This window comes from Archocentrus centrarchus, chromosome 8 (genome assembly GCF_007364275.1).
Source record: "Archocentrus centrarchus isolate MPI-CPG fArcCen1 chromosome 8, fArcCen1, whole genome shotgun sequence".
Classification (NCBI taxonomy): domain Eukaryota; kingdom Metazoa; phylum Chordata; class Actinopteri; order Cichliformes; family Cichlidae; genus Archocentrus; species Archocentrus centrarchus.
In genome coordinates, this window is record NC_044353.1 from 7299189 (window position 1) to 7316875 (window position 17687).

Below are 17687 nucleotides of genomic sequence, written 5' to 3' on the forward strand. Positions count from 1 at the left end.
CTTCGAAACTAAAGTATTCTTAATTAGTTTTTGTTGGGTTTTGCTATTTTTACATGAGGCAGCAGCCTCGCGCCGGCTGAGGGAGGAGATGCGGTGATATCATGAGCAAAGCCGGCCAGGGAGAAAGAAAGGAAAGACAGAGAAGAAGCGAGAGGGAGGGAGAGGGAGGGAGGAAGAGGGAACAGGGGAAGAGGAGAGGCGGGGAGTCGGCTACCATCAGGCCAGCTGAGGATGCTTGTTGTTTCTAGAAACCGGAATAATCACCGGGCCGAGCGCTGATCCTCCTCCGGCGCGCCGAGCGCACCTCTCTCCGCCGCAGCTGTCCCGAGCGAGCACGCGTTTCGTCCGTCTGGCCCGGTCTGCCCCGAGGCTGTTTGCCTTTTTGATGCTCTTCCCCCTCTTCCTCTATTTCCTGATGCAGGGCCGGGGAGGGGGCGAGCCAAAGTGTGCACCGGATATTGGAAAACCCATTCTTCTTGCTGATGCTGTTGTGATAATAGATGATTATCTGGACAACGCCGCATCTACACAGAAAGGCAGATTCTGACCAAATGAGGCCCAATTTGACAGGAAGAGGGGAATGTATGGGCTCGGGAGGATTATGAAAACATTTTTGGACGGCAGCAGAAGAGCGGGGGGTCCCTGATATCGATCAGGGCATTCTGGCTTCGGATATTTGAGACTCTGCTCTTACAGAAATCAATCTGTGGCAAATGTAGCCTTCCTGTCCAGGTCTGAATGAGATTTTTCTTTACTGCTTCACTCTTGGCCAGCTGCATAAGCTATATAGGATCAATCAGCTTTAAACTACAGTTATTTATAGCAGGGGTGGGTTTAATGTGACTGTTCGCACCACTGTGGACATCTCCCATCTCTGGTACCAGTTAAACCTCACACGTACTCTTCTCTGATCCTTTCCTGGCTTTCCCCTGAATGATGCTGCTTCCTGTGCTTTGGTAAAATTGACAGGAGAAGACTTTTATTCCTGGATTTACAGAGTAGAAACGGGACCGGTTCTCACTCCCAGCACGGACCCGACCGCATGACAAACAATTGCATGGGAGTAGCCTGCGAGGCCCGGCTTCAGATCACGACCAGTCCTCCGCACCTCCTCTCTTCTCTTTTCCTCTTCTACACCGCCGTATAGCCGCCTGTGATGTGCGTTACGGCATTACGCACGGAGCAGGAGCGAGTGCTATCTTGATTGGCCTTATATCTGGGATAGAATTTCATCTCGGGAAGGATGAGCAGCAAGGAGCTGACGGTGGGCCAGTCCAGTCAGTATGTGGGGCCTTACCGGCTGGAGAAGACCCTCGGGAAGGGACAGACAGGTAGGAACCCTCATAGAGTAACGCAAAACAGGGCGTCTGCAAGGTGCGTCAGGGTGATACACCCCACTGTAAAACCACTTTAATATCTCTGTAATAGCTCATGGTTTAGTCCGTATTCATTCTGTAAGTCTTCTGAGCTTCTATAGTTTTATCCCTCTACAGCCTTCTTAAAGGGTCTCCAAAGGGTAAGCATTTTTTGAGGAGGTTTTTGAGAAGGGAGAGGACTCTGAATCAATTTTTTGGAGCTGAGTTTGGAACAGTGAAGCTTTTTGAATAAATTATGACATCCCTTCCTTCCTGTTTTCACACTGCATCATGATCTGTGATATTCAGATGCTCTCTTCCTCCCTCTATCTTGCTTGTCAGGACTTGTGAAGTTGGGTGTCCACTGTATAACAGGGCAGAAGGTGGCCATAAAGATCGTCAATAGAGAGAAGCTCTCTGAATCGGTCCTAATGAAGGTACAGTACTCCAAATTTATCTCATCTACTTATCCGTCTGTCTTTCGAGCTGTGCTGTGCCTGTAGTCACTGTGGCTGTCATCATGGTGGCTGCCAAGCTCAAATCATGTAAGCTTGCACTCTGCAGAAATAGCAACAGAAAAGGAGTCTTTATTTTTGTCAAGAAAAGCCCGGCAGTGTGTTGGAACTTGGAGCTACCGAGTGTGTGTGGGCACTGCTTCTGTATACTGAACAATAGGGATGATTTCATTCTGCTAATTAAGCCCTCTGATGAAAGCAACTGCAGCTGAAATACACTGGACTGAAGTGAAACCTAAATAGCTTTTTCATGTTGGCGTTTCTAATGTGGCTGATTGCTTGCAGCTTTGTGCGATCTGTCTTTTTCAGAAACGGCAGGTTGCACAAGGAACACTTTAGCCACAAGAGGGGCAGCGTGGTGGTAGCATATGCTTTAGGAAAGACAAAAATCTCAATATCTCAATGACAATGAATAGCTAGAGATTCCATGGAAGGCAGGAATATACAGTATCAGGCAAACACCATGATCTCGCTCCTATCACGTTTCCATGTGTGTTTTTTGATCAGAACAATACAAATAGTGTCGTCTTTCTATATCCTGATAACAGGATGGGGAATCAATAGCGTTCACCAATGGTGCATAGAAGTATCCCCTAATGCCCTTAATTCACATGTTTTGCTCATTTGTATTGCTTTGGAACGTTGCCCATTGCCTACTTTGTGTGCTGAATGTCAGTCTCTGCAAAGCTGGGCTAATATCTGCCAGCTTTATAGCATATTTAGCAACCAGAAACTTAACTTTCATCATGTTCACAGTCTTAATGTGGCCATGCGTTTATAGTTTCCTGCTGAGGGGCTACAACATCATACAGAGACAAAACTCAATAAGATTTCTAACTGCTTACAGTACTGTGCAGAAGTCTTAAACCTCCACTAATTTCTTTATATTTTGCCTCCAAGGAGCCAGACTTTATTGTTCTCCAAGCTTTCTGAAAGTCTTTTAAAGTTTTTCTTTGGACTACAGTTGCACTCATTGTCAGTGCAGTCCTTGTACCTGACCATTTTCAGAGGAATGTTTTGTTTGTTTGTTTGTTTATTAAGCCACTGACCTATGAATCAGTCAACCATAAAAAAGACACCTAACTCAAGCACTTTGTTAGCATCAGCCTGTCACAAAACGTCATTTGTTCCCATTTCTTTAGTTGAATCTGCAAAAAATGTCAAACACAGTTTGACAGGTATAAAATAGTATTTTTGCACCAATGAGGTGATTCCCGCAGAACTGTTAATTGAACGCTCGGCAAATCTCAGCATGGTGTGCGGTGTGTCATTAAAAAATTTGAGGACAAGTGGAGGGAAAAAGAAGTGTCAGGGCTAAAAGCTATATACAGCAGATCAACAGTATCTGAAAGTCATGTCCTTAAGAAATAGGAAAAAAAAAAATCCAGCAAAGACCTGACACAGGACCTGAGAGATGCAGCTGGTCCTTCAGTTGATCCATGTACTGATTGCCGAAGCCTCATGAGAAATGGTCTCAGGGGAAGGGTGGCTGTCAAGAATCTATTCTTAGAGAAGGGAAACAGAGAGAAAAGGCTGCGGTATGCCAGGATAGAAAACACACAGTGGGACACTATCAGTCATGGATCGGCCTCCCCAGAGCCCAGAGCCCAACATTACTGAAGCAGTGTGGGATCATCTTGACAGAGAACAGAACAAAAGGCAGAAACATCCAAAGAAGAACTTTGAATGTCCTTCAAGAAGCCTGGAGAAATATTCCTGAAGACTGCTTAAAGAAATGAGAAGAAAGCTGCCTCAGAGAGTTCAGACTGTGCTGAAGAATAAAGGCGATCACAACAAATATTGACTTTCAAGCTCATTAGAATCAGATTTTGCCTTATTTGCTGTATTTCTATATATGTTTGCACGTTTCAATAACTCGCCACAGTTATTTCCCATTTTCCTAGCAAAATATAAAGAAATCATGGGGTGGCTCAAGACCTTTACACAGGACGGTACATGTTCAGCTTTTAGCCACTTATGCTGTTTTCAAATATGTGTGATGCTAGCAGATCATCACAGTCCTGTATTATTCTATTAAACCAAGCAGTTTCATGCATAGATGTGTAACATGGAGATAACAAGTGGCTTCACAAAGGTCTTTGTTCAAACATTTCAGGCTATCTTTTTCAGCTCTAAAGCTTATTTAAATGACAGTGGGCATGACGTGAATTTACCGTCCAGCAATCAATCGCCCAATGTGGAAGGAAAATCAATGCTGCGCTTCACTCTCTGCCATGGGTGAGACTCTTTAATAGGTCATTCTGTGGAGAGCTGCTGCTGCTGCTGAATGAATGAATGAATGTTTAAAATAAATGCTTAAAAAAAAAACTTGTTTTAAAATATAGGCATCCATGTTTTCCAATTCATTGTAACAAAACTTATACAATAAGCATAAAAAAGTTTAGCCATAGCTAAGATGAGACCTGTCTGCCCCTCCGGGAAATACAGAGATTGAATTTTGGAAAAGTTAAATAAATCTTGGCATTTGCCCTTTATTTTCTTTAGACAGGAAAAATAATAGCTAGACAAAATTGGTCTTTAACAGACAATAATCAGAGAAATTGAATGACATAAATCTTAGCTGTAAATGCTGCTCTAATTTCTCTATTTGATGTTTATGTGGCTACACAACTTAGCTACTGTAGGGTTACGAACCCAACTGAGACAATAATAGCACTTATTTATGATTTGTTGTGCAACATCGGCGATGTAGGTGTAATATTCATGCTTTCTGCTAACTCTGTTTCAGGTCTCTAAACTACTTAGAAGCATGGCTGACTACTAAATGGTCCACTGCTGTGTTGATGTGCTAATTTGTTTGTGCGATATTTGCTGCTACTGGAATCAACTGACAGCCTGGTCTCAAGACAAAACGTGAAGCGGTTGTGAAAAAGCAATTTATTGGTTTGTGTAAACAGAGTTAATGTGTTACATTTTCTGCCTGAAGCATGCACGCTCTTCAGACACTTCAAAGGGCATGCATCACCTTGACAGAGCTTTGGAAAAGGAGCAGCCACATTTTAATGCAAACCATGTTGTAGTTTTATTTCGTAAACCTAGAAAGCTGTTCTGGTTCCAAACGCGAAACAACAAATAAAAGTGTAAAGGCCATCAGTTCCGTGTGGATTTTGAGCCGTGGTCTGCTAGCCGTGAAGCTGCTTGCTAAAAGAGGCTAAAATACTAGCAGCAAAACTATTGAGCTTACTTAGGAGGTTAGGCAGCTATGAGCTATACCTCGTTATCAATTCTGCACTAGCTAAATGTTCAAAGATAGTGTGGTGAAGCGCTGAGAGACTTTTAAATGTCTTATTTTTCTTAATTAAAATTTATTATTAGAAAAGCCAGATGAACAAAACAAAGGTGATCTGGCTGTGCCAAATTGTTCTTTTTAACTTGGATATTGGCCCAGAATTTCAGTCACAGTCTGTGCATACTGACTCTGTAACTTAAGGTAAGATGGGAGCCAAAGGCTTTAAACTGGCAGTTCAGTTAGCGACTAGCACAATAGTTATAATACGAGAGGGTACATTTGATTTATAATTTCGTAACGATTTCATATTTGTTCAAAATAACTATTTGCTTCTTGTATCTCCTCTTTGTTACTATTTCTAATAGTTGTGTGCTAAAAGTAACAAACTAATGAACTTCAAAAACTTAAAAAAAGAATTCTCTGGTCTGCATTTTACCCGACTCCCGTTTTTATTCTTGTGCCCCCCCTCTTGCTGTCTTACATCATATTTACCTTCTGCTTCTGTCTGACATTTCCATTTCTATCATTTCTAACCTGCTCTTTTCTCTCTCCGTCTCTCTTAACCTTTCTCTACACCTCTCCCTCCCTCCCTCTGTCTATGCAGGTGGAGAGAGAAATAGCTATTCTTAAACTAATAGAGCACCCTCATGTTCTGAAGCTGCATGATGTCTATGAAAATAACAAATACCTGTGAGTATATCTCTGTGTCTTTCTCCTTTCTGCTGACATAAAATAATCGGCTTCTGGATCTCTGCCTGAGCGGAAACAACCTTGAGTTAAAAAGAGAGGAATGTTCTGTAAGACAAAAGTGAGATAAATAAGCACATGGTATAGAAGATATAGAGGTGTGACTGTGCCTTTTTTAAAGTTGTTACTCATTGCTTCATTTTAATGTGTCTGTGTGGCAGGTACCTTGTGTTGGAGCACGTATCTGGCGGAGAGTTATTTGATTACCTGGTGAAGAAGGGTAGGCTCACCCCCAAAGAGGCCAGGAAGTTCTTCAGACAAATCATCTCTGCCCTCGACTTCTGCCATAGTCACTCCATATGGTCTGTGAGAAGCTACGGGAAGCCTTTCTTGTTTCTTTTTTGGCTGTTGATTACTTTTCTTTAATAGCTTTAGGAACTAAAGAATTCTCAGCTTTTCTGTCACCATGCTTGAAATGTCGTATTTGTGGGCTTGTTTGTGTTGAGTACGACAAACCACAGTTAGAAACCACAAGTACTCGGATCCTTTGCTTAGGCAAAGCACCAGTGTGACAAGTTAAAGATCTTCCACTACAAGTAAAAGCAGTGCACACAAACTCCTACTCGAGGAAAGGTATGTCAATATTATCAGATAAACTGCAAGCAGAAATACTTATTCTGCAGATATTTGCTGCCTGAGCCTCACAGGTTATTATGAATAAGATCATTAGACCTGGGTTTGTTTTATCTTTTTCATATTTAAGCAGGTGCTTTAGCCCAGGGGCTCCCAAGTTGGAATTAATGAGAGATAATTCATATTTATTTTATATTAGATTGGCCACATTTTGTCTTCTTGTTATAATAAAATCCATAGAATTAAAATTAACATAAGTGAATATTCTTATTGACATGAGACTATTAGAAAAGGTTAAAGGGAACCTTTTTCTTATTTTCTGTAATAATTATGATGTTATAATGGTAGGTGCTCATATTAGGCATTAAACTTTGAAATGCTGAGGTCAGCTAATGTATCTATAATCCCCGTGACTCAAAAGATCAGATTTCAGACTGCCCTAAATGTTCAGACCTACTCTTGTCTCTTAATGGTGTCAGTAAGAGGGAAGGATCCCTAATATGGTCATATCAGGTAGAGAGGTTCCACCTACTTCACATTTTGTTTTGTGAGGGGCAGCCAATCAGAAGAAAGCTGGCTTAAAGACAGGGTGGCTTTAAGGAAACTATTATTTTAAACTATTAATCATGCAAAGCTACTCTAATAGAGTACTAGAATAAAAATATGGAGCTGGAAAACAGCATAATCAGTCTACTTGAAGGTAGAATTGTTAACAATACAGAAGGAACCCTAAGCTTTTCTGCTAGGGGCCAAGACTTATATACTAGTTATAAGGCTCATTAGATGCTTCTAATGAAGAAGAAGTGCTATTATATTATATACACTACTATAGTGTGAATTTTAACATGGAAATATTTCAGTATAATATCGTAGTGGCCTATAAGCGGTCGTGAAGCACTATGCAAGAATAAATGCACTTGCTAACTCACATCGTGAAGAAGAAGAAGAAGAAGAAGAAGAACCTTTATTGTCATTATACTTGCATACAATGAAATTTAGTTTGACACTCTCCAAAAGATAAAAAAATAAAAATAAGCAAAGTATTTACATAAGCATATGGATATTTACATTAGATATTGTACAGTATCTATCTGCTAAAGTTCTTTATCTTTAAAGGCTGCATCAACCTCTTGTGATAATGCCAAACTGTAAGTCATCATGCTAAATTAGCAGCTCCTGAAAAGCATTTTTCACATTGGTGCTAAAATCTGCTTACAGTACTGGACATAAGTCCTACAAGAAGAAAGTCTTGCCACTCAGAAGCCATCTTGGCAACACATCTGGGCAGTTGTTTTGAAGCTCCAAGTTCCAGTTGAGTCTGATAAAGAATGCAAAACAGTTAATACCTACATTTTTACTACGATAACCATACTCTGGGACCGTGAAACTATTTGATTGGCTCACATATTTCCCAGAGCAGCTGCTGATTGGCTCTTCGGAGGCATATGCAGGACAACCTTTAGCGTTTGAATTCTAACACAGGTTTCTTTTCAGCATTATCTGAGTGCCATGTGACCTGCTTATATAATTTCTCCGATTGAAACCAGTCCCCCATTAGAATCAGGACTCATATGTGGCTGCTTTCACTTCCAGATCCCTAACCTTTAATAAACACTTTGGTATGAATGGTTTGTCTCAGGCGGAAGTCAACCAAATGTACAAACAAGTACAGTTGGACTTTCTGTTTATGGTCTGGAAAAAAAGACTTAAGTGCTTTCATTGAGTGTTTGTGTGTTCAGTCACAGAGACCTTAAGCCAGAGAATCTTCTCCTGGATGAGAAGAACAACATCAGGATAGCAGACTTTGGCATGGCCTCGCTACAAGTCGGGGACAGTCTGCTGGAAACCAGCTGTGGGTGAGTGTGGGGTTCACTGGGTGAAGAAGAACTTAGGATATAAAAAAACACGAAACCTTTACGGGATGCTCCATTGTTCGGTTTACATAATCGATGGCAGCGCTTACCAGAAGCTCAAACACTCAGCCCATCAGGAGGAATATGGATTTAAATGATAAAATTAGTAACAGATTGTAGGTTTTACCTGGATTCACCTATTCAGTCCGTGGATTACCGAGCAGGTGTTCTCAGTTTTTGTGCACCCAGGCTGCAGTTTTTTGTTTCACTTAATCAGCATCCTTTAAAAACAATTTATTTTTTGTGTTTGTATCTTGGTAAATAAAATCATTCTTTCCTTTCAGATCTCCCCATTATGCTTGTCCAGAGGTCATAAGGGTATGCTACTTTACTTTAAATGCATGATTTTTTTATGTGTGTGTGTGTGTGTGTGTGTGTGTGTGTGTGTGTGTGTGTGTGTGTGTGTGTGTATAAGGTTAACCTACAGTTGTGTTTCAGGGTGAGAAGTACGATGGTCGTAGGGCGGATGTTTGGAGCTGTGGCGTCATCCTCTTTGCTCTTCTTGTGGTAAGAGGTTCTTCCCTGCGTCAGGGGTTTTTGTGTCTCTTTGTTTCACTGTGCACTCTTTTCTTCTTTGTCAGATTCTATGATGTAGAACATTAACCGTATGAGTTTTAAGTCATCATCAGGATCTGCCTAACCCTAAACCTAACCTTGTGGTCGGGAAACGAGCAAAAGAAAAAAAAAACTAAATAAAACTCAAAATCGGGCACGGGTATAGCTCCCTATGTTGAGCAGGGGACCCATGCACCATAAAGCCATTGCAGAGTCCTGGGTTTGAATCCACTCTGAGGCCATGTACTGCATGTCTTCCCCCTGTTCTCACTCTGAGCTTTCCTGTCTTCTCTCCACTGGTCTATCTCAATAAAAGTTGGAAACAATGGATAGTTTTTGGTGTGTGGGACTCAGTGATCTGATTTCCAAGATTTGGGCAAACAATTTTACCGCTCATCATCACTGGTGATTACCTTAACCATATATTTTAAAGAAAGGCTAAATGGACTGTTGGAAAAATGTGAATAGTTTTTGAAAAGTGTCAGAGTGATTATTTTTGTTTGTTTGTTCCCTGTTTGCTAAGAAAAAGGAGAACAATTTAATAAAAATAAGGATAGAGCTAGGGTTAGGATTGGGTTCTTCATTGATGATGGCTTAGAGTTCAGAGGCCACACTGTCACATCAGTGTTATTGGTTCCACGTTCTATCCAAGGGTCTACTTGGGTCTGAGTGATGTAATTTTTCACAGCATGGGCCTCTATGCAGATGACTATGTGCTTTCCAATTTTTTGTGACTTGTCTGCAAGACACTACAGTACAATGCACCAATTACATATGCATCCTTCAGGTGGACTCGAGAGAAGTTTAATCCAAATGATTTCCAAATGATTAGTTATCAGTTATGTCCACAGCTGTATGTGTTCATGTATACAAGTGAGTAAAGTCCTTAGTCTGCAGGATATTGGTACAAAAATCTTAAAGGTAACATGTGGAGCAGAGAGAGTGGATTTTAGTTTGTGGCACTTGATGTGAATGTCACTACTTAATTGACTGACCAAAATTAAACGTTTGATTGTGCCATCAAGGTTAGTGCCATGTATCCTCTGTGGTGTACAAATAGGTGTACCAAATTTCACAACAGTCCATCCAGAATCAATTAAAATATCTGAGGTATTTCACAAAGCGATTATTTGGGCTTTATGTTGGTGCTATAAGAAAAGTCAGAGGACTGCCTAAGTCACTATCTGCCAATTATACATATCTGTACCAGATTTGATCACAATCCATTCAACTGCTTATGAGAAATCTCAATGTGGACAGAAGGGGTGGACCAAAAAAAAAGCAATTCTGACATTTGTACAAGAAGATATTAAAGGTTGACTGGAAAAACATTTTTGATCGATACAAGTTACCAGCTGTAAAAAGTTCTTCATTTTGATCAAATCACCAATACTTCTTTATCTCTTTCTTTCTCTCTCCATTGTGTCCTGTCCATTCCCAGGGTGCCTTGCCCTTTGATCATGACAACCTGCGTCAGCTTCTAGAGAAAGTGAAAAGCGGAGTGTTCCACATGCCTCACTTTATACCTCCTGACTGCCAAGCTTTGCTCAAAGGAATGATAGAAGTCAACGCTGACAAGAGACTCACGGTAAGGAAGGTTAAAGAGGTTCGACTATTACCAATATTAGCTAATGGTGATTTACCCTGATTTTCTGAGGCCATCTTTTAGTTTTTTGTGATTACCCAGTCAGTAATAATGATGCAGCAATACACAAGATATGGAACTCCAGTGATGTTTGAAAGGTTACCCAACATCATAATGGAAGCAAAGATCAAAGGTTCTCTCTGAATACTGTTTTTTGTTTTTTTTTGTGGTGACAGGTAACCAGGTTTTTTGTGAAGGAAGACACCTGAAACACTTTAATTAAAAAAGTAAAACATTTAATGTATTAAAGAATCAGAAAAAATACACACATGCATGTGGGGACTCAGAAGAGACAGGCCTGTGTGTGCGCTCTGTCTAACCACAACATTTTTATACTGCCTGTTATCTATACATAAACACTCTCTGGGCGCTATGAGTTGACCTTCATCACTAAGTCTTGTCCAAGCTGGTTTTCATGACTCATGATTCCTCAGCTGTGAAGTCATAAAGCACATCATCTTCCTGATGTTTTAATTATCCTTGTGGTCGGTCCTCAAGATAAGATGCTTTCTGATCAGTTGCTGTCTAATGTGTTATTTAATTGTTTATTATTTGGTTGATCCACTGTTTATTAATTAATTTACTTTAAACATTTGTCCTTTATTCACTGAGTAAAAAATAATCCCCAACAGTGGCAAGATCATCATCAAGGAGATGAGTGTGTTGATGAGAGAAGAGAATCCTGTTAAAATCAATATCCACTGGAAGGAGAAGAAAGGAACTTTAACCCACTGGGAAACTGGAACATTAGGCATGACTATGCAAATCAGAAAGTATGCTCTATTTATGTATTTATGGAGGTTATATTTAATCCAATCACAGCTTTCAGCAGACTTGTTAGGCTGTGGATTGCTCCAGATCAAGAAATATTTGGAGCTTGTAAGCTCATGTGACCTGCATTCATTAGCATATCCAGCTTACTTTCTACCAATAGCATTACCTGAGCATTACTTCCAAGGCCAGTGAACAGAGATCAGGCCCAGTTACCTTTTATATGATATTTTCCTGTCGTAGACATTGTATTGAAGTCTACTGCCTATTTTTAAAGCTTGAAAGAATGAAGGTGGAGATGCAGTTTCACTAAACTCGTGAGCGTAGTGTTAGCTGAACTAGCTAACTACCAGCAGTGACATTTCAACCAGAAAAAAATTGTAGTGCTATTAAAATGAGAGGCCTGTCTGCCTCCATTTAAAATCAACATGCTGTTTCAAAAACTAAGCATTTTGATGCTAAATCTGCCTCCATAATCTTTGCAAACTGCTTTGAATTTGAGAGCTTGTCAGGTGCAGTAAAAGTAACAAAGGAGGGCCGGGATTATGAGTTTTTTTACAGTGCAAAGGGGTGGACAAGAAGAAAAGACCCAGCCTCAGGCTTTGCTTCAAGATGTGACAGAAATGAAACCTGACACAAGACCTTACAGAGGGAGGACGAAGGAGGGAAAATGAGCAGGGCTGAAGGAGTGAGAGAGGCATGGGCCTAAGGTATTGCTGAAAGACAGAAGCAGAGTCAGCAATGACAGCACTGCCACTGGTTTTTATTTCTTCGAACCCAAGTTGGTAGTTTATAAATGAAACCAAGATTTAGGGAGACAGACGGGAACACAAAAAGAGGTCCTTCTGACCTTCTTCGACCAGCTTCTTGAAAAGAGACTGGCGAGAGAGAGTGATGGGCACGCGATTTATAGATAAGTTAGATGAAGGTCCGTTGCACTCAGGTTATCAAATGAAGCTGGGATAAAGCAATCGTGTGTGGTGGAAATTAATTTGTGCTTAACAGGAAGATAGATGGGGGCAACTGTGATAATGTGTCTCACAGTTGGCTGTAAAATAAGGACAGAGAGGAGGGAAAAGGTCTGGTTAGTTAGTCTACAACAGCAGATTTAATCAAAGCTGTGAGTTTGTCTGATGAGCTGTTGATTAATGGAGCCTGAAACCAGGTCAGACTGTCTCTCCCTCTCTCTCGCTGTCTCTATCTGTTTGCTAGTTGCTTCCATGGAAACCACCCACCACACAAGGAGACAGATTTCACACCAGTTTATTACAAATTAACATCAAATAAAGCAACATATCTTTAATGTTTTATCAGATGTAATTTAGAACAGCCGAAGATTGGAAAGTTTCCTCTCTGCAGTCCTTTGTAATCAAGTTAACAAATGCAAAGCCCTCACTGCATGCAGCTGCTAGCCACTGTCCTCTCTGCAGATGTATAAATGCAGTGTTCACATAGCAGGCCCACTTTCTCTTTTTACACGCTTGCAGAACTGCAGCTGCTCCATTTCTCCAACCCCAAGAGATGCTGTGCAGTGCTGATGTGATGGCTTCCACTTGTATGCAGTCCTAATGCAGAGAAGGGCATGTAGGACCGCTGCGTATAATGTAGAATGATGTGAAAACTGCAGAGGCTTTACTGCCAGCTAACTCACTAGTGTGTTCATATAGACATTGCTGACATGCTGATATCACGAAGGTAGAATGCTTAATATGTTTACATTCATAGTGTTGATTGTTAGCGTGTAAAATTTGCAAATTTGCTCACCACAAAGAGCAGCTAACACCTAATGAATTAGTTAAGCTTAAACTTACAGATGTGAAAAAATGAAAGTTTTCACAGTTCTGTGAAAAACTAAGTGCACCCCATGATTCAGTAGCTTGTGGAACTTTACCAGCAATGACTTTATTAGTCTCTCATCATCATCATCATCATCATCATCATCATCCAGTCTTCTTTACAACATTGTTTCAGTTCATTGATGTTTGCAGGTATTTGTTTATATGCAGCTCTCTTAGGGTCCCATCACAATGTTTCAATCAGTTTGAGGTCTGGAGTTTGATTGAACGATACCAACACCTTGATTCTTTTCTTTCTCAGCCAGTTGATTTGCTGCTGTGCCTGGGATCATTGTCCTGCTGCAGAGCTCTAACTGTCAGACAGATGGCCTCACACTTGACTGTAGAGTACAGAGGAGTTCATGGTTGACTCAATGCCTATAGAGCACACCCCTCCACTGGCACTAAAAAGAAACATCTGTAGGAACATTTTGCAGCTAATTAGGTTAACTAGCAACAGGTCAGTAAGATGGTTGGATATAAAAAAAAGAGCAACTTAGAGAGGCAGAGTTTCACCAGTCTGCAAAAACACAGCATCTACTAACTATGGAACAATTTTAGAAAAATGTCAAATGTAATGTAATATTTACAAGACTTGCATCAGTTCTCAGTTCAAAAACGTGCATGTTTGATGCAGTTTTCTGAACTGAGGGGCTGCATTAGTGCCTATGGAATTGGCAGCTTGCAGATCAGGAAATGTTGTTTTGCTTTAATATTGTCCTCTGTGTTTGTTCATTACAGCTAGAAGCAATACAGAAACACCCCTGGTACCTGTAAGTACATTTACCATTTTATTTTTCTCTTTTGCCCCTCGGGCTTTTTTTTTGTTGTTGTTGTTGTTGCTGCATTTTACATATTCCTTTCTTTATTCAATGCACCTCCATCCCCACTGACTCTTTGTATTTCATTATCACCTCAAAATCCACCAGCTTTACTTTTATACCCCAAAATTACAGTTTCAAAACCAGATTAAGAAGTCTCTGCAGTATTTCCTCTTGTTAATTTAAAAAAAATGAAGTACCATGTTACAGGATCAGTTGGCTTTCCTAATACCAATTCTTAAATATAAACTACAAAGCTTTTGAGTCATGCTGCTACTGAAATACCAGGTATCACACATAGAGTACATCATCAGGGAGAGTAATTACAAGTATGTGAGTGAATACTGTGATCTATTTTGGGATTTCACTTTTCAGTCTGCAGGCACAGACACCAAGAGTAGCTCCCATCCTGGATTCTGGAAAGCAAAATTAAGCTTTTCAATTAGCGGCTTATCCTTGCATTTTTATTTTCAGTGAATGTATAAATGAGAAGTTGTGCTACCTGCCGTGTTTCGTGAAGCACAACCTGTCTGCTGCATTGGTGCTAAATGCACATATGAAATCCTCTGGCTGATGTGGCTGTTTTTAAAAATCCAAATTAAAAGACTACGAAGCAGCTAAAGTCATCTTGATGTACCCCCCCCCCCAAATAAATTGCTAATAATACCCAGTCATATTTAAAGTGCTAATGCTAATATGTGACCCACTTGCCACTTGAACACAAACTTCAATACAAGAGCAGTAAATTTAACTAAACCAGTTTGTATTCATTTTTTTATATAAATAAATACATTTATATAAACATGTAACCTTTGCGGCCCCCTGGTGGGCTGCAGCCCACACTTTGGGAACCACTGCTCTATCACTAACTAAGCCTGTGTAATGCTGGACTAAAGTCTATCTTTCTATGAAAAAAGCATTTTTAATTACGCAGACCGCCTTTTGTTTCCTGTCAGGGGAGGTCGGAATGAGCCCTGTCCAGAGCAGCCTCCCCCTCGCCGAGTGTGTATGAAGAGCATCCTGTCCTTAACGGAGCTTGACCCCGATGTCCTGGAAAGCATGTACTCCCTAGGCTGCTTCAGAGACCGGGTCAAACTCACACAGGACCTTACAAGTGAGGAGTGAGTAAATACAACCCCAAAATGTCCACTTTTATATGGTAATGCATCAGGGAGAAGCTAATATGCCCGAATCAGTGACAACCACAGTTCAAACTCATAAATCAGATTTAGTCCCAAATGCAGGAATTCGTGAGCCTGTTTCTCCATTATTGTTGCTGCTTCCTGAGTTTTAAGGTACGCTGTTACAGCCATGGGCATGCCAGCTCTCACAGAGGCTTATATGCAGTTTGTAAATCTAAGTGTGCTTGTATGCATACTGAAAAAGTAAAATTACACAACTGTGTGTGTCGCTGATTTAATTTCTCTCCCAGTTTTTCTTTCTCTCTTTCTCATTATCTCTTTGTATTACTGTGGCCAGCCAATTACTTACATCATTAACTGCCTGACATGGCAGGAACAAGAGCAACAACAATGCCTCTTGTATCTGCCTCCTGTCCACCCCCCCTCCCCAATCCCCCTTCCTCTGCAAAACTGATGTGGGTGTTCACCAACCACAGATTCAAGATGATTTATTATCAGAATCTACACAAGACTGCAAAATAACATTATATATTCTCTTCATGCCAGTAATCAAAAAATACATAGAAAGGAATGAAAGTATTAAAAAAGAGCTTTGTTCAAGGTGAGGTGAACTCATCAGTCTCACGGCCTGAGGAAAGAAAACACTCCCCACTCTGATAAAATCGGCAGGAAGTTCCTAACACCGTCTGAATCAGCTGACAGCTTTAGTATATTTAATGAATGCCAAATTGGACCATAACACCTACAGAAGTTAACCACATGAAAATTTCAGAGCTGAAAAACTGTTAAAAACTGCAAAAATAACAATTTTACGCCCACTCCAAGTGTCACAAACTAACACCAAAATGTTTTTGTTCTGCACCATTTTTGCTGTGACTCGTTTTTTTGGCATCAGTATCTTGGAATATATGATAGCTTCATAAACAAAACTCAATTTAATGTCTATGACGCTGAGTAACAGAAACAAGCATCAGTACCCTGGATGTTTTAGTCACTTGAGAAACTTCAAAAAGTATTTGCAAATTTCACCACCATGTGGGACAAGTCTCTGCATGAATCACGGTGCAAAATATTTATTCTTTACCTAAACCTTGATGCTCCCACAAGCCATTTCAGCTCCCTTCCCTCTCCCCTTTAAGCTCCCTTTACACTCACCCATATGAATGGGTGAGCGTGCCCAAACTTTTTTACCGGTAAGATCGACATAGATCCAGGTAGGTTAGCAAATTTATTTCTTTTTACTGAGCACCAGCGGGCGATACCTGTGCTTCCAGAAACGCATCTAGCCCTACAGAAGTCCAGCTAGCAAAGCAAACAAAAATATGATCTGCTAGTGCGTCTTAGTCATCTTATTTAGAAACTCTTTATGATGACCAGACACTGAATGTAGCTCTTCCATTATTTTTCTTAGTTTCTGTCTTACTGCACTTCTTTCTGCAGGGAGAACCAGGAAAAGATGATCTACTACCTCCTGTTGGACAGGAAAGAGCGATACCCCAGCTGTGAGGACGAGGACCTGCCACCACGAAATGACATAGGTGAGCTCCCCCCAACCAAGAAGAAAAGCTACACTTATAAACGTATATGTTTAAATTTCCAAATTGTCTTTTTAATGATTTATTTTTTATTCCATTTCCATTATTTCACCAAGACCCACCCAGGAAGCGCGTTGACTCCCCCATGCTGAATCGTTACGGCCGCAGCCGTCCAGAGAGGAAGAGTTTAGAGGTCCTCAGTGTCACAGAGCAGGTTTCCCCCACCCCACCTCGCAGGGCCCTGGACACTAACGCACACAGCCAGAGGTACAAAGTGGCTAAAATAAGATCACAATTGCAAGTGGGAATAAAACATTCAGCCTTAGAAAAGATTAAAGCTACGAACTACTGAATTTTTTCCCCACTCCTTGAAGTCTTGATAACTGAGCTTATCTGTTACTCTCTGCTGCCTTTATAAGGTCCCGTTCAGTCAGTGGAGCCTCCACAGGTCTGTCCTCCAGTCCTCTTAGCAGTCCCAGGGTAAGGAATTCACTCTGTTTGCCTCCATGTTTATCTGTGTCTACCACAGTGGTTAGGTTTAGGTAATATTTCTGTTTAATCCATGTGAGCAACCCAATCAGAGCACACATGCTGTTTGGTTTCAGAGGTGTGCAGCAAATGTTTTGGGGAATGGCACAGACAGGTGCAGTAATACGGTCTATGGGCCTAGTTCATTTGCACTTAGCAGCCACAGAATTACATTATTGTGCAATATCAGCAGCAGCTTCAGTGCATGCAGATCAGTTCAGGTCTCGAAAGAAACACAAAAACAAATTTCCTGTGCTGTGACTTTTTTCTTTGATAACACGAGCTCTGGCTGTCATTGCTTTTCATGCTTCTCCGTCATATTGTCACATCCTGAGTCATACACGTTCTCATTTCATCATGCTGCCTCATGCAAAAATCTGTGTTCTTATGCTGACATGGGCAAAAAGTGGCTGGAAGACCCATGTTACAATAAAGGAGTAGAAGTAATCAATTCCATCTTTCATTGGTGTGTCTAATTGAGGTTTCGCTGACAAATCGGGTC

At 40.7% G+C, this 17687-nt stretch overlaps 1 protein-coding gene across 3 annotated transcripts in view; it reads left to right on the plus strand.

The window, feature by feature from the left end:
* Positions 1-919: 919 nt before the first annotated feature.
* The window catches only part of LOC115784218 (serine/threonine-protein kinase BRSK2-like), a 30260-nt gene continuing 13492 nt past the window's right edge, over positions 920-17687 (plus strand). For all 3 annotated transcript variants that reach the window (XM_030735355.1, XM_030735356.1, XM_030735357.1), the window contains exons 1-13: positions 920-1331; positions 1698-1792; positions 5725-5810; positions 6029-6169; positions 8180-8296; positions 8638-8671; positions 8792-8860; positions 10350-10496; positions 13901-13932; positions 14937-15101; positions 16563-16660; positions 16774-16924; positions 17077-17137. In XM_030735355.1, coding sequence (XP_030591215.1) covers positions 1244-1331; positions 1698-1792; positions 5725-5810; positions 6029-6169; positions 8180-8296; positions 8638-8671; positions 8792-8860; positions 10350-10496; positions 13901-13932; positions 14937-15101; positions 16563-16660; positions 16774-16924; positions 17077-17137 — 1284 coding nt within the window. In that variant the 5' untranslated portion in view covers positions 920-1243. The remainder of the gene's footprint in view (positions 1332-1697; positions 1793-5724; positions 5811-6028; positions 6170-8179; positions 8297-8637; positions 8672-8791; positions 8861-10349; positions 10497-13900; positions 13933-14936; positions 15102-16562; positions 16661-16773; positions 16925-17076; positions 17138-17687) is intronic.